The sequence below is a fragment of the Drosophila erecta genome, unplaced genomic scaffold (genome assembly GCF_003286155.1).
Source record: "Drosophila erecta strain 14021-0224.00,06,07 unplaced genomic scaffold, DereRS2 tig00000021-arrow-pilon, whole genome shotgun sequence".
Taxonomy (NCBI): domain Eukaryota; kingdom Metazoa; phylum Arthropoda; class Insecta; order Diptera; family Drosophilidae; genus Drosophila; species Drosophila erecta.
Window position 1 is genome coordinate 21898841 of NW_020825198.1, and position 23971 is coordinate 21922811.

At 45.0% G+C, this 23971-nt stretch overlaps 4 protein-coding genes across 5 annotated transcripts; 3 read left to right on the forward strand and 1 right to left on the reverse strand.

Moving 5' to 3' along the window:
* Nucleotides 1–830: 830 nt before the first annotated feature.
* On the forward strand, nt 831–4605 carry LOC6543691 (organic cation transporter protein). Its single transcript, XM_001973666.3, has 5 exons — nt 831–1331; nt 1400–1637; nt 3118–3221; nt 3279–4230; nt 4296–4605. The coding sequence occupies exons 1-5, from the start codon at nt 1117–1119 to the stop codon at nt 4491–4493; spliced, it is 1707 nt and encodes a 568-aa protein (XP_001973702.1). The 5' UTR covers nt 831–1116; the 3' UTR covers nt 4494–4605.
* Nucleotides 4606–4659: 54 nt separating this feature from the next.
* Nucleotides 4660–7802, reverse strand: LOC6543692 (DNA polymerase eta). Its single transcript, XM_001973667.3, has 3 exons — nt 7371–7802; nt 6820–7316; nt 4660–6761 (listed from the first exon to the last, which is right to left on the reverse strand). The coding sequence occupies exons 1-3, from the start codon at nt 7800–7802 to the stop codon at nt 5018–5020; spliced, it is 2673 nt and encodes an 890-aa protein (XP_001973703.1). The 3' UTR covers nt 4660–5017.
* Nucleotides 7803–8242: 440 nt separating this feature from the next.
* Nucleotides 8243–16248, forward strand: LOC6544023. 2 transcript variants are annotated; one of them, XM_026977157.1, is made up of 8 exons: nt 8243–8454; nt 9050–9124; nt 10049–10367; nt 10423–12418; nt 12999–13403; nt 13473–14928; nt 15111–15204; nt 15264–16248. In XM_026977157.1, the coding sequence occupies exons 3-8, from the start codon at nt 10058–10060 to the stop codon at nt 15602–15604; spliced, it is 4602 nt and encodes a 1533-aa protein (XP_026832958.1). In that variant the 5' UTR covers nt 8243–8454; nt 9050–9124; nt 10049–10057; the 3' UTR covers nt 15605–16248. The 2 variants fall into 2 exon arrangements, with proteins under 2 accessions (XP_026832958.1, XP_001973704.1); XM_001973668.3 differs by lacking the exon at nt 9050–9124.
* Nucleotides 16249–19219: 2971 nt separating this feature from the next.
* LOC6544027 (organic cation transporter protein) lies at nt 19220–22655 on the forward strand. Its single transcript, XM_001973672.3, has 6 exons — nt 19220–20345; nt 20409–20655; nt 21159–21262; nt 21319–22088; nt 22146–22327; nt 22387–22655. The coding sequence occupies exons 1-6, from the start codon at nt 20098–20100 to the stop codon at nt 22549–22551; spliced, it is 1716 nt and encodes a 571-aa protein (XP_001973708.1). The 5' UTR covers nt 19220–20097; the 3' UTR covers nt 22552–22655.
* The last annotated feature ends 1316 nt before the right edge of the window (nt 22656–23971 follow it).

Consider the following 23971-nt stretch of genomic DNA (forward strand, 5'->3'; position numbering starts at 1 on the left):
GGTTAGAGTATAGCTCTCGGCCAAACTAGTTTTTCAAGATGTTCGTTGGGATCGCCGAATTCGGCTAACCAAGTAATCTTATACGACCTCCAAACGAGATAACATGATTATATTATGCAACCTTACATTCCGGCAGAAATAACATCGTTGTTCTGAGAAAAACTGAAACGCAGTTACCATTACAAATTTATTTTAAATCAGGCAAATAGTTGGCCCATTAGGTAAAAAACCTGGCCCATTGAAGATTCCTGCATTAATATAAAATTTTTAGCCCTGGTCGTGAACATGACGGACGTATACATAAAATAAATATATCTAAGCAAATTATTTAAACAGATTTCTATATATGTTCTGCCACTGACCACGTGCGATCACCAAATGGGTTGGCTGCTGGCCAAATCGGAAAATTGAGTGATACATAAATTATGGAAGTATCACGTTTGCACAACGTGACCAATATAATTGCCTTAATAGTTCCTCCATGTAAATGGAGGATATGTAAGCGTAAATTATCCGTTCTGTGACTAAGTCCACCAAGGCTAACACAATAATTTCCGACAGCACTACTTATTCATTTAGCCGAACCAGACCGCACGCCTAAGTTACTGATCCATCAGGACGAGATGCTACGAAATAAAATTTGTCTTGTTTCTTATTTATGAGCCCAAGACATGCGTTGGTTGGACTTTGACTACTATCACCCAACTCCCGCGATCCACCTTCCCCACAGCCAATCCCGCGCCGACACACCGCGGCGTAATCTCCAGGCGAGCCTACCCAAACGCGGAACCCCATGAAACCGGCAATCTTATCAAGGCGCCCATACCCATGCCCATCAACAGTTGGTCGGTAGTGCGATCAGTCCCATTCGCCAACGGACTGCGATCGCGACCGCTCGTAGATTGCTCACATTGCGGATCCGGAGATCTCAGCAGGCCAGTCGCAGTCGGAAACGCGGTTCGGTGCCCTACACATCGCACAGTGTTCGGCGGCGAGTGTAAAAATAAATATATACGTATTTTCTGTGAATGAAAATAACGCAGCGCGAGTGCATAAATAAAGCGAAAACGTGTGCTTTAATTGTGCCCCCGTACTAGCGAAGGCAGCGATTGGGAAATGGCAGCCAGCGAAGCGCCACCCGCAGATCCGGCGGCGGAGGTGTCGCCACCGGCGAAGGACTCCGAAGACGTCACTCTGGACGCCATCCTGAAGCATCTGGGGCAGTTCGGGCGCTTTCAGCTGATCATATTCCTACTGATCTGCCTGCCGATGATGTTCCACGCCATGTTCTCGGTCACATACGTGTTTACCGCTGCCACAGTGACGCACAGGTGAAGTTAATGGCCAATGCAGGCTTAGTGGTGCCAATCGAAATGACGGAGCTCCTCTTCACCGACAGATGTAGAGTGGAAGAGTGCGATCCGCCTGGAAGCAACTACTACGCGACACACACCGATTGGAGCATCCCCAAGAACGGCAAGGATCTGGACTCCTGTCATCGGTACAGCAACTCGGAGCTACCCCAGTGGAACCATTCGGTGGACATCTGCACGCGCGACCACTTCACAAAAAACACCGAGGCCTGCGCCCACAATAAGTTTGTTTTCCGCGACGATGAAGTTACCATTTCCAATGACGTGAGTACCACAGGCTATGATCGGGTGCTACGACAACTGCATAGCAGACGACTAAATCTTGATGTGGCAGACGTTGGACTTTGCCAATCAGTCATCCGATTAGCCCATCTACACACTCATAGTAGAGTTTCACCATAACAAGCCACTCTTATCTTTGAACTACCGGTATAAAATTCCAAATATCACAGTTTGTGGAGCTAATAACCCAGTATGGTATTTAAGTGCTTGTTTATAGAACTTGGGCTCACATGGTAGATCCCCCATTACGCATTTTGGTAATTGGAGTCTTTTTAATGAGCTTTTAAACATACAATGTAGATACATAGCTTATACTCTACACGTAACGTGCGTTTTCCGAGCCTATAAAGTATATACATATATTCTCGGTCATGTCCGTCTGTCTGTATAAACGTCAATAACTCGGGAACTATAAAAGTTGCTTTCGAAAATTGCCCATTCTAACGGCCGCAAACCGCAAAGGCTGTCAAGCCCGTATTTAATATATTATTCTAATAATATATTATATATAGAAGTTGGGGAACAGGTGTCTGATAGACCAGGAACTCAAGATGTGGCAAGATGAACCGAGTCGAATACGTCCAGGATCACTAAAGCCTATCCATTCACACGGGTTCAATGACTAAATTGAGCGGTAAATACTTCACTGATAGCCGACGTCGAGTAGTTGACAATCGCAATCAAATAGTGGGCACTCAGACGGGGCCTGAAATGGATTGAGAAAGTGAAGATAGGATTGCTAACTCTTAAGGTATTTATAAAACGCTTTTTAGTAGTGGGTATAACGCATACGACAGTATGCCAGCTGAATCAACGGAAAGCCCAATGTGAAGGTCCAAAGGTAAACAGACTTCATAATATTTAGCCACCAACTCAGGCGTAGTCGAGGAATTTTACTCAAGAGGTAAACAAATTTAGTTTTCGCGGTCACATCTGTTACCGTAGTCTTTGGATAGATTATAACCGTGCCCTATAACAATGTTGAAAGCTGTTGCTTGATGGCCTGATGAGCTTTAATGCTAAAACATTCTTTATCAGACAATTGCACACTTGGATGCGAGAACAGTGACTTACAGATAAGTGGCACAGATGCCGAGCACAAATTGAGATTAGGATGTTCCTAGTCAAATGAGGTTACAATTTAGGTAAATATTCAGGAAGACTGATGGGACTGAAAACAATTTCCATTAATTTTGTACGAGGTTGAGGCATGCTCGGCATAAATAAGTTGCGGCAAGAGCATTTATAGCAAAATTAATAATAGCTCGTTAATCAGATGTTGTACCGTCTATCGGAACTTTCAAAACTTTGAGCAATTACTTTACAATTACTTTATCTCGAGATAATTGAGTTTCGATTTCGGGGCACCTCGTTTGGCTTAGTAAATGTTTCTTGAACGGCATTGCTTCAAAATGAGGGAATTAAGTTATTTTAAATTCTAAGTACGAGTGTTCCATTGTAGTTTGGCATTTTCTGCAAAGATGAATGGAAGCTGTCTATGGTGGGAACCATAAACAACCTGGGACAATTCTTCGGCATTCCTATCGGAGGCTTTGTAGCGGATCGGTAAGGGTGCACCAAATCCTATACTTTATACTCCCTAATCACAAACCGATTGTACAGATATGGACGGAGTTTCTCCATCGCTCTGGGCGGAATATTGGGAGCCCTTCTGGGCGTAATTCGCTCCTTCTCGCCCAACTATGGCTGGTTCCTAGTGTTTGAGTTCCTGGACAACATGACCAGCAGCACGCTGTACTCCACCTGTTTCGTGATCGGGATCGAGCTGGTGGGACCCAAGCGGCGCGTGCTGGCCTGCAGCGTGATTACGGTCTTCTACGCGGTGGGTGAGGTAGCGCTCGCCATGGCAGCCAAGGCGTTCCACAATTGGCGCATCCTACTGCGCATCACCTACGGGCCCTCGCTGATCTTGCTGGCCTACTTTTGGATACTGCCGGAGAGCGTGCGCTGGCTGCTCAGTCAGGGGAAGGAGGAGCGGGCCAAGAATATCCTTCGGCGAGCCGCCCATGTGAACAAGCGCGAACTGCCGGAGAGCGTGCTGGACAAGCTGGTCCTTGCAAATCGGGACAAGTTGGAGCAGTCGGCAGAAAGCCGCTTCCCCATACGCGAGGCCTTCAAGAACTTCAAGTGGCGCATTGCCAATTGCTCCTTCTGTTGGATTGTCCACGTGCTGGTCTACTACGGACTGAGCCTTAATGTTGTGCTGCTGGATGGAGACAAGTACAATAACTTCGCTTACATCGCCCTGGTGGAGATTCCCGGGTTCTTCCTGCCCCTGCTCATCATGGACCGCTTCGGTCGGCGGTACTCTCTCTGCGGACTGATGCTGTCCAGCGGTCTTTGCTGCATCGGGACGATCTTCACCGGCGCGGATCAGCCGGTGCTTCAATTAGTGCTGTTCCTTGTTGGCAAACTGACCATCACTGCCAGCTTTCAGGTGCTCTATTTCTTCGCCTCAGAGATTTATCCCACGAATCTGAGGAACAGCCTGCTTAGCTTCTGCTCCATGATGGGCAGGTTTGGTTCAATGCTGGCCCCACAAACGCCTCTTCTGGTGGGTGCTGAATGTTAAGTGGATCTCCGCTAGTATCTAAGTGTTTCCATTTCCTTTCTCCACAGGCCAAGTATTATGCCAATGCTCCTGCCATGCTATTTGCCGCCGCCGCCATTGTGAGCGGCTTCCTCACTCTGTTTTTCCCAGAGACCACCAATGTTGTTTTGCCCACAACGGTGCAGGAAGCGGACGCCATTGGCGTCAAGAAGCAATCGAAGAGCAAGGATCTCGATCTAGTCGTCACGGCATCTCAAGCGCAGTGATTTTAACGTAATCCTATTTTAGGGCAGTCTGCAACTACAAAGACATTTCTCTACAAATGTGTTATAACTCTAAGAATTCACCATACTATACAAATACAATATTTAGCTTTGACAGAGCACTGTTTTATTAATCAACGGATGGATAATGGTAATGATCAACATTAATACTTAAGCCTAAACTTGGAAAACAAAAAAATAAACAAATTTATGAGTTCCATTACTCGATTTGAAAAAATATACAGAACGCGAAAAACTAAGGGTAACTATTCATTCGAGTCTGTAGAACTCAGAATTGATAATTAACAGCAGAACAAAAAAAAAACCCACTCAATAAGCTATCCAGAGCCTGATTGAGATTTTAATAGCTAGGATCTGTGCAAGCAACAAATTTGTATTGATTTTGCACGATTCTTTGTTTTTGATTATGAGTTGAATATGAAAATGTTTTTATCTTAAGAACTACATTTTTCTGTGGTCTCCTGTACTTATATAGATTCGAACACTAGAAGCGGTCAATGCTGTCTCTAATTGCTTTGGCTGAAGAACTGGGCAATTGTCTTTGATCCACTTGAAGAGGCAGAAATGGTGGAGTTCAGTTTCTTCTGAGTTTGTTTCTTTGGTTGAGCTGGAGATGTTTTTTGCTTGCTTAGAGCCGCGGTTCGAGTTCGCAGATCCTGCTGGTTTAGTTCACGCTGAAGGTTTTTGGCTACGTGGTAGTCCAAGTGTTCCGGCATGTCCACACACTTGATGAAAGCCTTACACTCGGTGCACTGCTGCATATGTGGATCACTGGATTCTTGCTCCTGAGTCGGTTTGGCGCTGAAAAACTTTGTTATGCTATTAGTGGGTGGTGCCGTATTGGAAATGCTACCAGAACTAGCCGTTTTTTTGTTTTTCTTGAGCGGCGTCGGTTTAGGAGACACCTTCTGTCGGCTCTGCGTCCTCTCTTCCCGCTCGTTGCTTCTCAGCGTTCGGCTCAGTTCCTGAGCGAAGTGGTGGTCTCTATGCGTTTGTAGGGACTTAACTTCGTCGGGAATGTTTGCTCCGCACTGATCGCATTTAATAGTAGGCAAAAGTTCGATGCGGAGGTCGGGTACTGCAAACTCTACGTAACTTTCCTTGTAATCATTTCCTGAACTTTCGATCTCATCGAACTTTCTTTTCGACGTTGAAGGCTTCAATTCGTCTTCAGTAAGCGGAAGAGGCTCAAGTCGAGCGGAGTGCTCCATACCAGTTTTAATGTTTACTTCATTCCCTGTTGAATCATTCAAGGTGTTTGGATGCTTTTCTTGCACGGCATCGGGTGGCTGTGTTTCAAGCTTAGACATATGGATATTACCAGTTAACTCCGTCTCCTCTTCAGTATCTTCATCAAAATCTTTTAAGTTGTCAGCCTCAATGGCGTCCAATTCCTCGGCCAGCCCCTGCACATCTAATGAGTCCTCCCCCGATGTCACCGACCCTTGATGTTGTTTTAGATACTGTGAAAAAAAGCTTTTCTTGAGCTCTGGTGGTGTTGATGTGAGAACCGTTCCTTTGGCGGCAGCTTCAGTCCCTGAGGCAGCATGTAGCTTCTCCTTGTACTCCTCTTCGAAACTTTTTTTTGGAACAACCGCAGGGGCAGCAGCCAAGGGATCCACAGAAGTGCCGTCTGGTTTCGCATCCTCTTTTTTGGCCCCTTGCAAATAGTTGGCAAAGAAGCTCTTCATCTTAAATTCCTCCGTTTGCTTCGGCTTCTTTTCCACATGAACTTTTGGGGGTTGCGCTGGCTCCTCTCCGCTGATCCTTCGTTTTTTGGCCGCCTGGTTGGCGAACATCTCCTGCAGCTTGTTTTGCGCACTAGAGACGGTTTCGAACTTGCCGACACTAATGCCAAGGAACTTGATAGCATTGTTTAAAGCAGCCTCGCTGCCAGGACGGAGAAATGTTTTAGTGTTTGCCCTGATTAGGTCTAGAGCAAACCTTACGATGGACTCCTGGTCGTAATCTTTAAGAGCTGTTGAGCGGGAGCTGGCCACCTCCTCGCCGTCAATGTCCTGCACATATTGCACCACCATCTGTTTGGCCCTGCGATTGTTCTCAATAAAGTCCTTCTCAAGACGGTCATTGATCTCGGAGGAAAGCTCGCCAAGCCAATGCTGAAGGGTTTTCAATCCAGTAATGTTATTTCGACCTGGAAACTTTTTACAGCAGCCAATGCTTTTCGAGTAGAAGCGGGGAGTTACGGCTTCCAGGTCTATGCCGCGAGAGATGTTGAATAGCCAGGTGCTGGAATAGGAGGAAATAAGTTACTTCGAACGTGGTATGCTCTTCTTAAGAGACCCACCCATTCTTCTCATCAAACTTGCGCTGCAACTCAACCTCCGTAAACTTGACCACCTGGCCTATGTACTTGATGCCTAATGTCTCACACACCACCTCACCGAATTTGCCGCCTAGCCCCTTGATCTTGCCCACAGGCAAGGAGTCGAAGAGGCTAGCGGTATCCGCCAGCGGCAAAATGGTCTGCTTGTTGGGCTTGTTCATTCCAGCTGCCAACTTGGCCAGTATCTTATTATGCGCTATGCCAGCCGAGCACTCGTATCCTGTCTCTTTTTTTACAGCCGCACGAACTTCACCCGCCACGGAGGCGCCAATAAGCAGACGAATGTCGCTCTGGCGAACGGCGGGAAGGTCGTTTTGGTCGTAGGACATCTGAAAGCGTTCGTCGTCCATGTAGGGGTTGGCGAAGCGGTTTGTTATCTTGTTGACGTAGTCGCCAATGTTGGGGTAGCCCACGGCAAAGGTGTTCACCAGCTCCTGCGGTTGCAGAGCAAAGGCTCCCTGCAACGAATGAAGGAATAAGGAAATGCTTTTAAACTGTGGGCTAGAGCTTACAATCTGCATCTGTTGCATGCGATGGTTAACGGTCTCCGTTATGTCCAAGTACGCCTCATCTACGGAAGCGCGCTCGAGGAGCTGCGTAAACCGCTGGAGCACGTTGGCCACCTCCTTGCCGGCATCGCGGTACTTGCTGGTGTCGGCCTTCTCCCGGATATTTGGCACCTGGCAAAGAACGATCTCCGGACACAGGTCCTTCGCCTCGTCGCCGCGCATGTGTCGAGTGACTCCCTTGGCACGAGCCGCGTAGTTCACCGCGATGATGCCGCCGCCACGCCAGGGATTGTACTGTACGACGGCCAGAGGACGGTTGCGATACTCTGGACGCTGCTTCTCCTCCACCTGGCAGAAGAAGCAGTCCATGTCCACCAACAGGACCACGCGGTCGTACTTGCTCTGCATGCTGACATGGCTGCGTGCAGTGGTCATGGTTTCATTTCGTATTATTGCGCGAATTTAATGCGCGCCTGGAGTGTGGCCGTGGCTGGGACTTCTAAAAATGCCGATTAGATGCATTTAAATACTAGATACACTAAATTGAGTAAACATATATTGTGGAAGAAAGTTTATTGAATTTCCCATATCCAAACTTATGAATACATGAATGACAAAAAAATGTAATTGATAACAAATGCTTAAGAAGCTAAATAGTCCATTTCCAAGCAGCTGTGAATTTTGGTTTCAATTCCTTGATTTAAATCATTCCTTAGTAAGAAATTCCTTAATAATAGTGGAATATTATGCCTTTAAAGCCTCTCTTATTACTAAACTTTACACACTTTAGATATACAAAATTAAAGGGTATTAAATAATTTTCACTGTTTTGAATGGTTGTTTGTTGTCAAGTGTAGTCTGTAAAATACTCATCCCAACCTAATCCACACATCACAATATTTTCCTGAGAACAAAACTTGGTCACACTATATTGGATATTTTTAAGTTTGTTGTTTGTCACTCGGTAAAAATATAAACAAACGAATGAATATTAAAATGTGCGGTCCGGCGAAGAGTATTATTTACGCGGCATAACTACCGCCTATTACAAATTAACACAAATCGCTAAAACATCTACGCCGAAGCGGTAAAAGAATGAGTTTAAAAAATCCTTAAACCCTGTATATTCTGTTTTCTTGTATGAAATATGAAAACCAGTATATAAGACATTGCCAAAGTGTAAATTATTAGCCAAGTTTCTAGTGCAGCTAACAAAATTCTTGGGTATTGATTTTTTTCCTAAAAGCCGCTGCTGAAATGCATTTGACACACACACACACATATTTTAGTTACTTCCCTTCCCTGGCAAACATTTCCCCATCCTGGATTTTTCATTTCCTAAGTTCATTTGGGTTAATGCACGGATTACGGCCGCGGAATTTATTGATTCGACTGAGCGACCAGAACCAACCTTGTGTGGCGCTCTATTTTCGGGTACCCCGCTTCAGTGTTCCGCCTCCTTGCCGGCTGTTTTGATTGATGCGCCGAGTGTATGTCCAGCGTATGTTCAATGGCTTAATTAGGCTAACTCACGTATAGCTACTCGGAATCGGGGTTGGGATCCGGGCCCACTTTAATGCCAGTGGAATGCGGTGGTAGTGGGCGGCGGAAATCAGGAAGGGCGTGTTCTTGTATACTGTCGTGACCTAATTTCGTGTCTGTTTACATTATGGACACCGCAGGACTTCCAGCTGAAGTGAAAGGTGCAGCACTGACCTATTGCGAACTTGATGGCGCCACATAATCCTTTAAGAAAGGTGACATGTTTTGATTTTATTTTATTATTTCTTATTTATTATTAATTTTGATTTCTTGTATCCGGTGCATTTCAAATGCTACAATCGATTTCCTTGAAATTGGCAAGAAACCCATTTATGGGCGTGACAGCTTTTTCTGCATCTGCTTATCTAGATGAAAACGTTCATTTGAGCAGATGGCCAGATCCACTCGGCACGTAATGCTGCTCAAAATTATGTGTACTTTATAGAGTAACGATTATAACCATATTTTCTCCCTAAGTCTACGGTGACCGAAATTAATATTACTATTTACAAGTTGTGATATTTTTAGATTTGCAGTGCGAATGATATTTAATGTATTTATCATAGTTCTAATTATTTCTTCAGTAGTTGCGATGAGGTGTGAATTGTTAGGAAACTAATTAATAATAGCGTAATTAATACAACTTTTGCGGTTAAATCGCTGCGAGAAATATTAATAAAAGATTTAAATTTGAACGTGACTGTATCTGCAATCCCGAAATATCGTTGTGCGCCCCAGTGGTGCATCCCAAAATAGTCTACTGCTAATTCTAGTTAAATTTTACTGCTTAACTCTTTAGAAGGCCTATCCTTAGCTCTAGCCCGTATGCGCTAGACTTAGCCCTCATTCACTCATCCACTCTTCCGATCCCTGACCCCAGCATAAGCGCACAATTATGCTAATGGTTCACATGACCAAACAAGAACCACTTGAGCCCCGCTAAGCGGTTCGCCAATCCACTGTCATTCGGACTTCTCCCTTTCTCTGTCCCACTCTCAGTCAGAGAATTCTCTGCTCTAGTGGCTCATTTACGGTGAGACCATCAGTCTGTGTACGTCCGGCGATGAAGTCACTCCACTAAGCTGAGGGCGTTGTTCGCAATTCTTGAGTGTTGAAAGAATTCCTTGTCGTTTTTGTAGTGAGCCACCATGGTGAAGATCCTGCAGGCCTACAACTTTGCCAGGCAGCAGACGTATGCCCTTAATGGGGACATCCTGGCGGCCAGCCTGATCGGGAACAACCGCATAGCCATCAGCAGTGCGGAACAGTTCATCGAGATCTACGACATAGGTGCCAATCAGGCCCAGTCTGAGGACTCCAGGAGAACGGCTTCGGACGATGTAGGACAATCAAATGAGACGGCAGGAGAATCCACCACCGCTGGTGATGAGAGAACACCGAGCAGGAGTACGCTGGCTACGGTGGGCGAAGTGGTGCAACTTATTTACTGTGAAGCTGGTGAGTAACTATCAATATCTCTCCAAAAATCAACTAAAGCTGAATCTTCACCTAGGCAAATACCTTCTTACTCTTGAAAAGGAACAGGCAGGCAGTCCGGTGCACTCCTCCTCCACCATTAGTTGCACATCGAGCAGCAACAGCAATACAGTCTGCTCCGAGGATGACACGAAGATGTTCGTACGCATCTACGCCAACTTCTGGAAGTTCCCGGACAGTCGGCTTAACGAGCTGCCCATTACGATCCGAATAGCTTCGATGACCACGCCCAAGACGCCGTTGGTGGAGAGCATCGATGTGATTGAGCTCCCGTTGCGCAGTCCGCCTGAGCTGGTGCAGTGCTGCCAGACATCGGGTAACATCATCGTCAGCAGTCGTGACAGGATTTACCTCTACGAATACACCCAGTGCGTTCATGAGAACACGCAGCCTAGGTTTGCTTTCATCGACTTTCTGCCCTTTAAGTTCTTCGTGCAACTAAACTTCGTCCCAGTGCGTCTGTGTCTAGCGGAGAACGTAATCGCCTGTCTCAGTCATCGCTACTGCGTAGCCTTCAAGGTGGTGGATGCACTCACTAGCAGAGCCAGTGGAGGGCAGGATGTGAGCTGTCTGGACAACGACTACGGTGGCGGAGACGAACAGCTCTCGGAATCCCTAAGCTTGGGCAGTAAGGTTAGTGCCAGCGGTGCAGGTGGTGGCGTAGTTAGTTCCAGTCAGCAGAGCTGCGAGAGCGACTCACTGCAATCGACGAGCAGTGCGAAAGCACAGGTTGTCATGAATGGTGCCTTGCCTGGACGGTCACCGTTAGACTTTAACGTGGCCAAGCTAGTTAACAATGCGTACGGCAGGGAATTTGAACCGGAATTGCGATCTCAGTGGGACGAGACTACAGACTACGGAGCAGGAAAGAGTCAGGATGACAACCAAGATATCACAATCAGCCCTCAGCGCGCTGCAGACATTAAAATCAAGCTCGTGAACGAGGCCAAGGCAATGAAAGTGAGGGGCATAGCCGGGAGCAGTCATCTGGATGATGCGTCGGTGCAATATGATGTGCGCAAGCTGTTGCAGATCTGTATGAAGACCTCGGAGAATCAACCGCGTGTTCTGGACATATTTCGCTGCATGGATCTCAAGGCCATTTACCAAAGGAACAGCCAGGAAGTAGACCAGGAAGACGATGAGTATGACATGGGCAACCAACAGGTGCCCAGTGCGGTGACCACCTTTAAGCACGTGAACCGTCGGACACTCAAGTCCTCGCAGCATCAGAGGTGCATAGGACACGCCCTCCTCGTGGCCAGTAGTGTGGACGGCTTCCTGTACCAGTTCTCCGCGCAAGGGAAGTGGTATAGTGAGAACGAAAAGCCTGTAGCCAGCTATAGCTTCACGGCGCCTGTTATCCAGGTCCAAATCAACGACTATGTCGTGTATGCAGTAACCACAGAGTCTGTCGAAACGCACACCTCACGGATTGGTCACAAGCTCTTTCACAATCGCTTCGAATACCCTTCGATTGGCGGTCTGTTCCCCGAGGAGTCCGCTCCGGATGTGAATTCCCCCATCGCCGTTGTGGGGCTGGCAGCGTTTATGCATGTTCAGTTCGTTTGTGTGAACCGAGAGCAGCTCGTGCTCATCACGAATGCAGCTCTGGAGCAGCACAAGCGGCGAAGCATGAGTGAGGTGCCTGGCACTCAAGTAGTAGCTGTCAAAAGAAACATTGCCGCACGCCTACTGGCCGAAGCGAAGGCGAAACACAATAGTCTGCTGAGGAGCAGCAGTGCAGTCCAATCCTCAACGGTGGCCAATGAGTGGACGCTGTACAATCTAGAGGTACCTCGAGTGGAGTGCATCATAGAGGATCTTGAGGGCATTGCGGAATCGTATCGCAGTGCAAGCAGCTCTAACTTTTACGATCTCATGGAGGAGGCACATGTCATGCTGCGATTAAGTCTCACATTGCAGGGCGAGCGCATGGGAGCGGAGCGGGAGCAGCACCTTCGGAAAATGTTCATGGCAAACTGCAGAAAACTGGCGGATTTCTCAATACGGTATGGAACCTTAAACGTTTTAAAAAATTTGTTGCTTACAACCTGGTTTTAACTGCAAGGGTTATATATATCTATGTATATTCTTGATCAGGATTACTAGCCGAGTCCATCTGAGCATGTCCGTCTGTCTGTCCACAAACCGCCCTAAATTTGAAAACTCGTTTAAACCCTAAACTCGTTTGAAAAAGTTTTCGATTTTTTTTTTATTATATAAATATTTGTTGATTTTGAAGTTTATACCATTTAAAGTATATACATACGTATATTCTCGATCAGTATCACCTGCTGAGTCAATCTGGCCATGTCCGTCTCTCCATCCCTGAGATCCCCAAAGAAAACTGCTGTCCCGTCGACCATTTTCGAAAATGTTTTGATTATTTTTCGATTTTATTATTTTTCTTCCAAACTACTACGATATGCTAAAAAAAACTTTGATAGCAACTCGACCCTTGCTTAGACTTAACATCTTATATATACAAATATATACAAATATTTTGAGCTTAGCCTTTGTTTAATAGAAATAAAAGCTTTGTCTGTTATAAAGCTATATTCATCATACATAACATCCAACTTCAAACAGCTCAAACAAACAGGAAGTATATCTCCAGGCTACAGGGTTCTACAGAATGTGTCAGCTTCATCTTGTAGATATTTTTAATAACTACGTGCAGAATTTTATGGACAGCGAGGAAAGCGCGAACCCACCTGAGCTCTCGGGTCTGATCTACACAGTTAAGCTGTTCCTGCTTTGCCTGGGAACAGATCGTTTGAAGTCGGCCTTTTTGAACCAGACAGTTCGTCCGTATTTTACGCCGGCTAGGGTGATCCAACAAGGTTACAAGCAGGTTCCAATTTCGCTGGAGTTCCTTAACATGTTCATCAAACATGCACCTTCGGAAATCCCACAGATAATGCTAGTTTCACCTGTTGTGGCGGACTCCATTAGTGGGGAGTTGATTAACTACCTAAAATACTTGGACAACCTGTAAGTTTACTTTTTTCTGTAAAATATAAATCTTATATGTTAATATAATTAAATATATTTACTAATTAGTTCCCCCGATGAAAATCTTCTGCTGGCTGTGACTGCTTGCCGTATGTCCAACTATTTGCTGGCTCAGGAGGTAGTTTCAAAGTCCACGCGACGCACCCTAGCCACTGCTTTAATACGGCACAAGAACGTTCTGTTTGACGACAGTACTGTGATCTATCAGCGACGCCATCAACAGCAAGCTGACTGCCAGGCATCAAGCTTGCGAGCTAGAAAAAGCCGGCGGTTGGGGGCGAAAAGCAAACCAGCTCCGGTCGGAACGCCAGCTCCGAGTACCATAGTATCCTTCTCGGACTTCTGTGAGACGATTCTGTTGGCCAACGAGCAGCCAGCACTGCTCGAAGCTATTAGTGATGCCTTCATCCATGCGCTTTGCATCGAGCACAGCATGACGCTGGACGTGATTCTGCAGCTCTTTCTGAACTACATCGCCTCGCACATCGGCCAAAAGGGATACCAGACCTCTCAGAAGGTGTTCGTAAACATTCTGCAAGTGTACTTCTATGATCTCTACGATGTAAGCTCGTCTTCGCAACCCCACGAGATTCGTTCGCAAACACCGCCTCAACTGGACGACGATTACGACGAGGAGTGTAGCAGTTCGCGGGCTCCCTCGCTGCACAGCGAGGCGGATGCCCAGTCACTGTCCAGCTCTTGCGCCAGTTCGGCGCACGAGGAGCGATCGGCGAGCCTGTCGATCAGTGGCAGGCAGCAGCGAATCGTCTACGACCAGCTGCAGGAGCAGCAGTCCTCGCCTTTTCAGAAGCGCAATTCAAATGCCTCGCTCTCACAGCCCCAGGCTGATGACGATGTGGTTGCAACTAATCTCAAGGGTCTCAAGATCCTGTTTCGAATGTACATGGGACGGCTAAAGGCTCTAAGTGATCTCATCACAGATCTGCAATCAGCGGACGTCGAGCAACAAACCAGTCGCGAGGAGTTTATGAACCTGCGCATGGAATGCATTTCGTACATGGTGGGAATGGCACCCAATTACAGCCCAAAACCGGTTGTAAGGAATCCCAATGATCCGATGGCCGGCAAGCTTATTTATGTGCCCTTTATTCCGGACTATAAGCTGCCTGAGGGAGAGGAGTATGATCGCCACATCAAGGGATACATTCGCCCAATTCCCTGCTTGTTGGAGCGACCGCAGTATCTAAACCGCCTCCTGCCTTTCGAACGTAGCGACTTTAGCTATCCGAACAAGGACGACGGAGAGTTCGAGGTGCGCTTCCTTAGCTGGAATAACGAGCTGCTGACACTCACCCTGAAGATACAGAGTCTGTTAGCTTCTACCAAGGTGGATCGTGAGATCGTCTCGGAGTTTCTCGCCTTCATACAAAAGACGCCCACTTTAATCGGCATAGACAGTTTTCTGGTAATCGTGTTGCCCAAGAACTTGGCGATAAACTACCTACTTAGTTTCTGTCCCGCCTTTTTGTGGCAGTATGGAAAGGTAATGCTCACGATCTTGAAAATTATGCTTTATTTAAATAATAAAACTTTATTATTTACATTAAAAATATAAGGCACAGTATTACGCCATTTCGGTATAACCAGAACAGTTCTCGATAAATCAACTTAAATTAGACCTATATGTAAATATTTCTTTTATAATTGTTTGTTGTTAACTTGCAGTCTTGCGGGTTCGCGCCAAAGCATTGGGAGAGTCTCTTACGGAAAATACTCAGCAAGCAGGAGGCGCTGCCAAATTGGAAGGCACATATCACGGGTTTGTATCTGCTACAATCTTAAACTACATACTTAATACATCGGGTTACAATTTTGCAGAGATTTTAAACAATCTTGTGGCTGAGCTGAGCTTTGAAGAACTTTTGCAATGCTTTCCCAGCGAAGCGATTCAAAATCGCAACACCGCACAGTATTTCGCCACGGAATTTGCCGAGACATGTATCTTGTATGAAAACGAGGAGCTTGTCTTTAAGAATCCTGATCGAAAGGAGGGACATAGGGATCACATGCCGATGGATAACATAGACGAGGACAATGTGTTTGAGTTAACGCTACGCAAGGCGGTTGCCAAGCAGCGGAGTATTGCCCTGAGGTCCATGATTGAGTCCACAGGAACCCAGCTGTTCGACGCCACTAGTAATCCCATGTATAACCTGTAGGCGATCTGCATTCCTCGTTAAACTAGTGTAACCCAAAATTATCATATTGAAAACCGATGAGATTGATACTAATGTAGCAAAGTAGTCAACTCAGAAAGCTTTTCTATTACGCCACAGATTGATCGAAATGTATTTTGTAATTTTAGGGCGCACCCATTTGAGGCGGTATTTATTGACAATTATGTTTAAAACAAAACACAAAATTCGAATACTCCAGCTATCGCTGATTTATGGAGCTGAGCTGAGCTTAAGGATAAAAACTCCTGAGCTGTAGGTTGTAAAATAACTAGCTCGTCGCGCACTTATGCTGTAGTTGCCATATGTAACCAGATCTACGATAGATTCTTGTCAGAACTTTCTTTATGCCTGCATTTGTACTTGTACTTATCCGAGATTCCTTTGAACTTTGTTTTAAAGCCTAAAGTATTTGTAACCTATTAAAAAATTAGTTATCTTGTCCCCTTATTTGCCCACATCCAAACACACTTTTACGACAAAAACAAGGTCAAGTGATATTTTGAATGCTTTCATTGAATCTGAATCATAATTATATTACAATGGCCGTACTTTTTCCCTGATAAGCAAAAGTTAATTCACCTGACAGCATTAAAATATGGCTGCATTAGAGCCGTTTATAGATACTACTTATTCCGGCAATTAATTAAGGTAACTAAACGGCGAAAAAGCGTCAGGGGAACTGCTTGCGGACAGATTTCTCCGCCTTGAAAATACTTAGCCAATACTTAGGCTTCCCACGCCGGACTCAGCATGCTAGAGCTCAACCAACAGGAGGTGGTTCCGGAGAAGCCTATATCCCAGTCTATAGCCATAGACCCAACGAATACGTCGGATGAGAACAAGCTGGACGCAATCTTTTTACGGATCTTTTCTAGCCTTCAACTTCCTCCATTGCCTACGTCTTCCCCGCTCCATATGTGACCCATAGGTGGGTTAGTCAAATTGTTCTGGGGTGCTCTTTTTCGTCGAACATTCCTCATAGATGCAACATGACGCTGTGCGATGCATTGGACTCCAGGTATGAAGAACAATTCCCAAATTTCACCATTCCCCAGCGCCACGGGAACTGGGTTCAGTGTGAGCAGTACGCCTCGACGGATGAACGACCTCGCGGATGAACCTTCGGCCAATGGCAGTAGCTTTGATGTGGTCAGCGAGTCTCCTGCGATGCTGGCTATAAGCTGAGGGACGACGAAGAATTAGGTGGTTTTCAAGGTGCCTTCAAGTGATTTCGATCTAAATTATATTACAGCAGTTTAGTTTGTTCTGCGCTGACTGTCAGGAAACTGTCAAAGGTGGGAACAGAAATAAATTTGGTACAGTTTATGGGAATACCATTAGGGGGTTATCTCTCCGATCGGTAAGATTAAGGCAAAAATCTCTTGTTTAAGGAGCCCGTGGTTAAGTAATATTATTGGGTCCACTTTTATTTGTAACCCTTCTAAAAAGTATTTTATATCCATTTTTGACGGGGTTTGTGGGGGCTAAGTGGGAAACTTTTTTTTTAGCAAATCCATAGAAATTTACATTTAATTTAATGAAAAAAAATATGAAATTGGAGTGGTCGTGGTAACATTTGGAAACAAACTTCGTTTATATCTCTGGAAGCTGCATGCTCAACCTCAACATTCTAGCTCATGCAGTTCCTGAGATCGAGGCGTTCATACGGACTCACTCTTCCCCACCGCCCTTCTTCTCGCCGTGGAGCTAATTGGCCCCAATGATCAGCCTGACCTACGGCCTGGCAGAGGCCCATGCGGGCTACATGGCCAAGTATCTGCCCGACTGGGGTGCCCTCCTACGGGTGCTATATACCCCAGCTCTGCTTCATCCAATTTTATTTGCGTTCTGCCGGAGAGCGTGCGCTGGCTGCTCAGATAGACCACATACGAAGGTCTATATACTACTAAACAGAAAACCACTGTCGGAGCATCAGCTGAACGAACTGATCTTCCCGAACCGCCGACTGGTAGCCCAGTCTTCCGCAACCGGGGGTCACTACAATTTCCGTCAGATCTGTCAGGTTTTGGGCTGTCGCACCGCCCTGTGCTGCTTCGTGTGGTTCACCCTCACCCTGGTCGCCCTGGGTCTGAGCCTGCCCAGCTGAGTGGGAGCAATTCCGAGAACTTCAGCGTGGCTGGGCTCATGCAGCTGCCTGGTATCCTGATGGCCACCGCACTTATGAACTGGATAGGACGGCGACGGGCGTCCTTCTCCTTGAGTGGCTGCAACGGATGTTTGCTGGATTACTATACCATGTCACCTCTTCAGCACTGTACTCCCTTGCCAAAATAACGTCCACAGGCGGCTTTGTGATCCTGTACTTCTTCACCTCGGAGATCTTCCCCACGAGCTGCAGGAACTGCATGCTCTCCTGCTTTGCCTCCATGCTGTCCCCCAGACCACTCTACTGGTAAGTAACACTTTGATTAGAAGTAAATATACATTGTAGTTTTTCTTTACCAGCATACATATTATACATACATGCAAATCAGGATTTCGCAATAAATTACTAAGTAATAAAAAACTTACTAAAATTATAATATAATAAGTAAAACGACAGTGGTGAGGGGTACGTTCAAATTGTACTCAGTACTAAATCATATATTTGACAAAAGATTATAATAAAAAACTCAATTTGTAAGCGAGATGCTTAAGGTTGTGCAAGCAGTTTTAATGCACACCTAAATCTGTCAATTTATCTTGGAAGCAAAAAACAAAGAGTAAAGTCCGTTAGTGCATGGAAAATACAGCAGAGACCACAAAAGTAAAGCGCAGTTAAGAAATTAAATCGGTTAAATGTGCTTAATGATAGTAATTTGGAAACCAGGTCTCAGCCGAAAAAATGTAATGTTGATTATTACCGCAAAAAGCAAGCGGAATAATAAGAATTAATGCGTAAATCGATGTATCGATGTAAAAAAATGTACATACATAATAATAGTAATTTCCCAAAGTCAACATTAAAGACAGACTATTCCCTTGTAAATATAGATAATCGCCATAGAAAAGGACTTAAGAAACAGACCGTCTTTCCCACAATTTAAACAAAATTACCCGTAAACAAGAAAGGAAGTTAGCTTTGTTAAGCCGAAACCCAAATATCTTTGCAGTAATTATACTTTTAAGAAAAACCTATGACAGCCTTATGACATAGTGTATGTAAAAAAAAATGCAGAATAATAATTTCCCAAAATCAATATATAAGACAGACTATTCCCTTCTAAATAGCCATAGAAAAGGACTTAGGGAAAGGACCGACTTTCCCACAATTTGAAGGAAAATATGGCATAGTAGTTCGATTTTTATCAAATTAAAATTAAAATGAAAATCAAAATAAAAAGAATTATAATGTTTCAAACTGATGTACACCATGTTGGAACACTTAATGATCAAAAACAACTAAGCAATGCTTTTTTTTTAATTTGGTAGTCATTTTTCGACTGTAATACCGATTTACGTACTATTAATCAACATCCAAGAATTGGAACTTCAGCGTTATTATAATTAATAAATGAACACATATTTGTAGATAAAAATATCAAACACATGTGCGTACATATTAATCGATGGTTATCAAATGTGGTATTGCGAAGGTCAATGGGCTTAACAAAATAAACTTTTGCTCAGATTGAGTACTTGTGTATCTACACGATTCCGTTTGGCATCGGGGCTTATCAGCTGGATGAACAGTCGTTCTGCGAGATATTACCGATTTATGGCGGCATTCAGAAGGCTTGTGTCATACATCATACATCTATCAAGCAATTACAGCGCGCCAATAATTCACGAGCTCCCACTTACTGTGGCTTCATTGAAACTTATCATTGATTTATCAATCTGGTCGGAAACCGGCCGATCGACTGGGGATACAGTTCCCGTTCCCCCACCTAATCATCGCATGGTCGGGCAGAGCAGGCAAGTGTAAAGTGAGGGCAAACAGACACCAAAGTCAATGACATGGCACAAATAGCGTAAGATAGAGCTTGTTGACCCAGTGGAGCAATCAGCTAACAGCTGGCCAGCTGACAGCTAACAGCTAACAGCACAAGCCACTACCAGACACCAAGTCTCGTCGTCTGAGAGATAAACGATAGCTGCGAAACCATTATTATCTATATCCACAACTTAGCGCGTTCGGATAATAGTAGTAATACTCGAAGTTCTCCCATCGTCGCACACAGCCACATGCCTGTAGTTTCGGATTTGGGGCCTGATAAGAGCCCGATAAGAAGGAAATATGGAGAAGAGCAGACGGGTTAAAAATAGAAAACCGAGTGCGGCCACAATCGAAAGAAATCATTCTTTGACTGGCACTGCTCCGAGCAAGACGCTCCAGAGAGTCTAAAAATAAGCGCCAACGCTAGCGAGGCGGAAAGATCGCGGGACGCGAGTTATAAAACAACGATTAGAAGGAGTGCATCCACCACGTGGCTGGCGGGCAATTAAGTGTAGTGATATAGTACTCAGACATTATGACCAGCCAGACGGAGGGAAATGGAAGCAAGCCGACCGATTCCACGACCAATGGACATTCGGACGCGGAGGCGGCGAAGCAGGGGGCTGGTGGGGATGAGGACAACTCGCTGGACGCGATTCTGGTGCGGATTGGCCAGTTCGGGCGCTACCAGATTATCAACTATGTGCTGCTCTGCGTTCCCATGCTCTTCAACGCGTTCTTCTCCATCTCCTATGTTTTCACGGCGAGCACAGTGGTACACAGGTGGGCAAAAAGTGCATTAAATGGAATGGCTGATCAAGATCTCCAATTTCCCATGTGTTCCAGGTGCACTGTTCCGCAGTGCGACAGTCCCAGCAGTGTCTATAAGGAGGACTGGCTCGGCTTCACCATCCCCTACAAGAACTCCGCCTGGGATGCCTGTCATCGGTACGCCGCCAACCTGTCTGGGACTATCTCGGAATACACCGACCCGTCTGGAAAGTACTGCCTCCAGGAGTATTTCACCGATACGTCGGAGACCTGTGGACGCGACTTCAAGTTCAGGGACGAGGAGAAGACCATATCAACGGAGGTGGGTAGTTAAGTATAAGTATATTTATTTTGATAACAAGTTGGTGGGTTATGTTCAAGCCTAAAACGAAAATTGCTGGATTGTGCATTTGCAAATTACTTGCTAGGTTACTTACTCTATATACCCAAATAAACACGTATAATAAATGTACGTGAAAGCATTTGCGGTCTGAGAATGAAAGGTATTTAATGTAAAGTTTTAAAGCAATCAGACTAACATATGAAGAATTTGTTACCTTGGTTCAAATTTTTAAGATCAAGTTTTGCTTAAAATATTGTTTTTCTTCTATTTAATTCAAACATATATATATATATATATATATATATATATATATATATATATATATATATATATAAGTATATATAACTTTCCACTGATTTTATAAGTCCACATATTTAACAAATCGTATCTTGGCTGGTCCTTATTTGACATATGTACATATGAATTTAATATTTAAAGCTAATGACTGATAAAGTAACAATATCTGCATCCCATCTCCAAAGTTTGGTATATACTGTGAGGACGAGTGGATGCTCTCCATGGTTGGCACTGTAAACAACGTGGGCCAGTTCGTGGGCATACCCCTAGGAGGATACTTTGCGGATCGGTAGTCCCTGTTTGGTAAGAGTATGTGCAGACTAATAGCATCTACATCTACCCCAGATACGGACGACGCACAATGCTGGCTGTAGCCGGATCCCTGAGTGCTCTAATGGGCGTGATCCGTTCGCTGTCGACCAACTACTCCATGTTCGTGGTGTTCGAGTTCCTGGACATGGTCGTGGGCAGCACCCTCTTCCCCACCGCCTTTCTGCTGGCAATCGAGCTGGTTGGGCCCAAGAGGCGAGTGGCTGCGGCCACCATAATCACTATCTTCTACGCGCTGGGCGAGGCCTTCCTCGGATTCCTGGCTTCCCAGTTTCAGCACTGGCGCTGGCTGCTCCGGGTGCTTTACGCTCCGGCTGTGCTGCAGATCCTCTTTCTGTGGATCTTGCCGGAGAGCGTCCGCTGGCTCCTGAGTCAGGGTGCCGAGGAGAAGGCGTCCAATGTGCTGCGGCGGGCGGCGCGGATCAACAAGCGGCCCTTGCCGGAGGAGCAGTTGCAGGATCTCTTGGCTAGCAATCGACAGAAGCTGAGCCAGGCCAACGAGAGCCAGTATCCAATAATGCGAGCCGTGCCCTTCTTCGCGCTGCGGATAGCCAACTGTTGCCTCTGCTGGTTCACGCACACACTGATCGCCTTGGGTCTTAGCCTGAACTCTGTTAACCTGGCCGGCAACAAGTACACCAACTTCATGCTGAACGGTTTCATCCAGATACCTGGCCTCTTGCTCCCGCTGATCATCATGGACCGCGTGGGCAGGCGCTACTCCCTCTGCGCCTCGATGCTGCTCTGTGCCATTTGCATGGGTGCTTCTGCCGCAGTGCCAGCAGGTAAGGCAACCTGCAACCAGATAATAGTTCTCCGGAATATAATCAATCTTCCATTAGATAACCACGCGGGCTTTCTGACCCTCTTCCTAATTGGAAAGCTGGCCATCACCTGCAGCTTCCAGATCTTGTACTTCTTCACCTCGGAGATCTTTCCCACCAACGTGCGAAACACCCTGTTGTCCCTCTGCTCCATGGTGGGACGCATCGGATCCATGCTGGCCCCACAAACCCCCCTATTGGTTAGAACCGACTTACCTATCCATGATCGCACAGCTAATCCCGGCCTTGTTCCTTCCAGGCCAAGTACTACATATACGCCCCGCAGATCCTGTTCGCCACCTTCGCCCTGGTCAGCGGCTTCCTGACCCTGGCCTTTCCCGAGACGGCGGACAAGGTGCTTCCAACGACCATCGACGAGGCACGCGATCTGAGTAAGGCCAAGCGACGTGGTGAGGCGTCGTGATATCCGTCATATTGATGAGCAGCTTTAGCATCGTTTTTAAAGTCGTAGATATATGTTTTTGTTTTGCTTGTTTATTTTATTTTATACATATGTACATCGTTTTTCACAAATTTTACTTACATATATGTAGTTTTAGCTTCATTGTGATCTTTGTCGGTCAAGCAATTATTTTTTAAGTAATAAAATGGATTTCCACTCGGATCTGAGAAGCGTAGCGTAATATACTTGAAGCCAATGAAGTAAAGGGTGTGTTCAATTTAAAAAAGAAAATATTCAATTTAAGAACTCATGAAGCAAATTTACATAAATATGTAGGTATAAATAGACTTCTACATGGGCTATGGCGCCCCCATACGGTAGGTGGCTGTACTTTTTCTACTAGAATCTAATATCGATAAGTATCGAGCACACAAGTGTAGAAATCGGGATGGCACTCAAAAATACCTTCTCTTGCCCCAAAAGTTCGTTATTTTCAAATTGCCTTATAGGTTTGATTGATTGCCGTGTTTTTTATATATATGTATATTCTTTAAATAAAAGGCAATATTTATTAAAAGATATTGTAAGATCAAGGTGTTATTGGTTAGAAATTTCTGAGCCTAGATTTTTAACCTTTTCTGCTTTTGGTAGGAAAACTATGATTTCGAAATCAGGTGAGTCGTATAGATGTCTCGGGGAACAAAAGATACAGAAAACGTATATATTTCGTGAAACTTTGTTTCAGAAGTTGGAGCCAGACGGTGTATTGGGACTGATAAGGTTTTTTTTAAATTTATTTATATTAGTTTGGTATGTAAAAATATTCTCCTGGATTTTTTAAAGATCACGCTGGATGCCATGATGTTTAAGTAAATAATTTTGCAGTTCAATTCCACCTTGAGATTAATTAATTGTTTCATTTAAAAGCATTTTAGTAATACTCGTTCAGATTCACGCAACTTTGATAATCGGCGGCTGTTCTCGAAATTACACACTTATGCCAATTTGTAGGCGTTAAAAATATGCTAGACAAGTAATAAAATACAAAAAAGGAAAATATCTTTCAAAATTGGCGTGACAACTCGGGCGGTAAGTGGGTGTGGCAAAAATATTTTTGTCAAAATCGGTAGAAACTAGCAGGACTAACGATGAAATAATTGCTTAATATCAACTTTTTAGCTATACATATATAAATCATCCTAAAAAAAAATTTGTTTTTGTAGGGTTGGAAACTCATTGGGAACGGGTAGAACCGTTCCATTATTTTCAACAAAATACTTTTCTCTACAAGTAATGGGTACCAAAATGTACTGACTAAGAAAAAATGAGTAAAGCACGATTCTACAAATCGTTGGGGATAATTTAATCTACCAATTTGTTTTTTGGTTTCATTCTCATCCTAAGACAAATAATACATACAAAAGCAAAGCCGCTTTGATTT

Coding starts and splice junctions, on each gene's coding strand:
- LOC6543692 (XM_001973667.3), bottom strand. CDS start 7,802: ATGACCACTGCACGCAGCCATGTCAGCATGCAGAGCAAGTACGACCGC. Junction 7,317..7,370: donor GCATGCAACAGATGCAGATT/GTAAGCTCTAGC, acceptor CATTCGTTGCAG/GGAGCCTTTGCTCTGCAACC. Junction 6,762..6,819: donor AAGTTTGATGAGAAGAATGG/GTGGGTCTCTTA, acceptor CTCCTATTCCAG/CACCTGGCTATTCAACATCT.
- LOC6543691 (XM_001973666.3), top strand. CDS start 1,117: ATGGCAGCCAGCGAAGCGCCACCCGCAGATCCGGCGGCGGAGGTGTCG. Junction 1,638..3,117: donor AAGTTACCATTTCCAATGAC/GTGAGTACCACA, acceptor GTTCCATTGTAG/TTTGGCATTTTCTGCAAAGA. Junction 4,231..4,295: donor CCCCACAAACGCCTCTTCTG/GTGGGTGCTGAA, acceptor CTTTCTCCACAG/GCCAAGTATTATGCCAATGC.
- LOC6544023 (XM_026977157.1), top strand. CDS start 10,058: ATGGTGAAGATCCTGCAGGCCTACAACTTTGCCAGGCAGCAGACGTAT. Junction 10,368..10,422: donor ACTTATTTACTGTGAAGCTG/GTGAGTAACTAT, acceptor ATCTTCACCTAG/GCAAATACCTTCTTACTCTT. Junction 15,205..15,263: donor TTGGAAGGCACATATCACGG/GTTTGTATCTGC, acceptor ACAATTTTGCAG/AGATTTTAAACAATCTTGTG.
- LOC6544027 (XM_001973672.3), top strand. CDS start 20,098: ATGACCAGCCAGACGGAGGGAAATGGAAGCAAGCCGACCGATTCCACG. Junction 20,346..20,408: donor GCGAGCACAGTGGTACACAG/GTGGGCAAAAAG, acceptor CATGTGTTCCAG/GTGCACTGTTCCGCAGTGCG. Junction 21,263..21,318: donor GGAGGATACTTTGCGGATCG/GTAGTCCCTGTT, acceptor CATCTACCCCAG/ATACGGACGACGCACAATGC.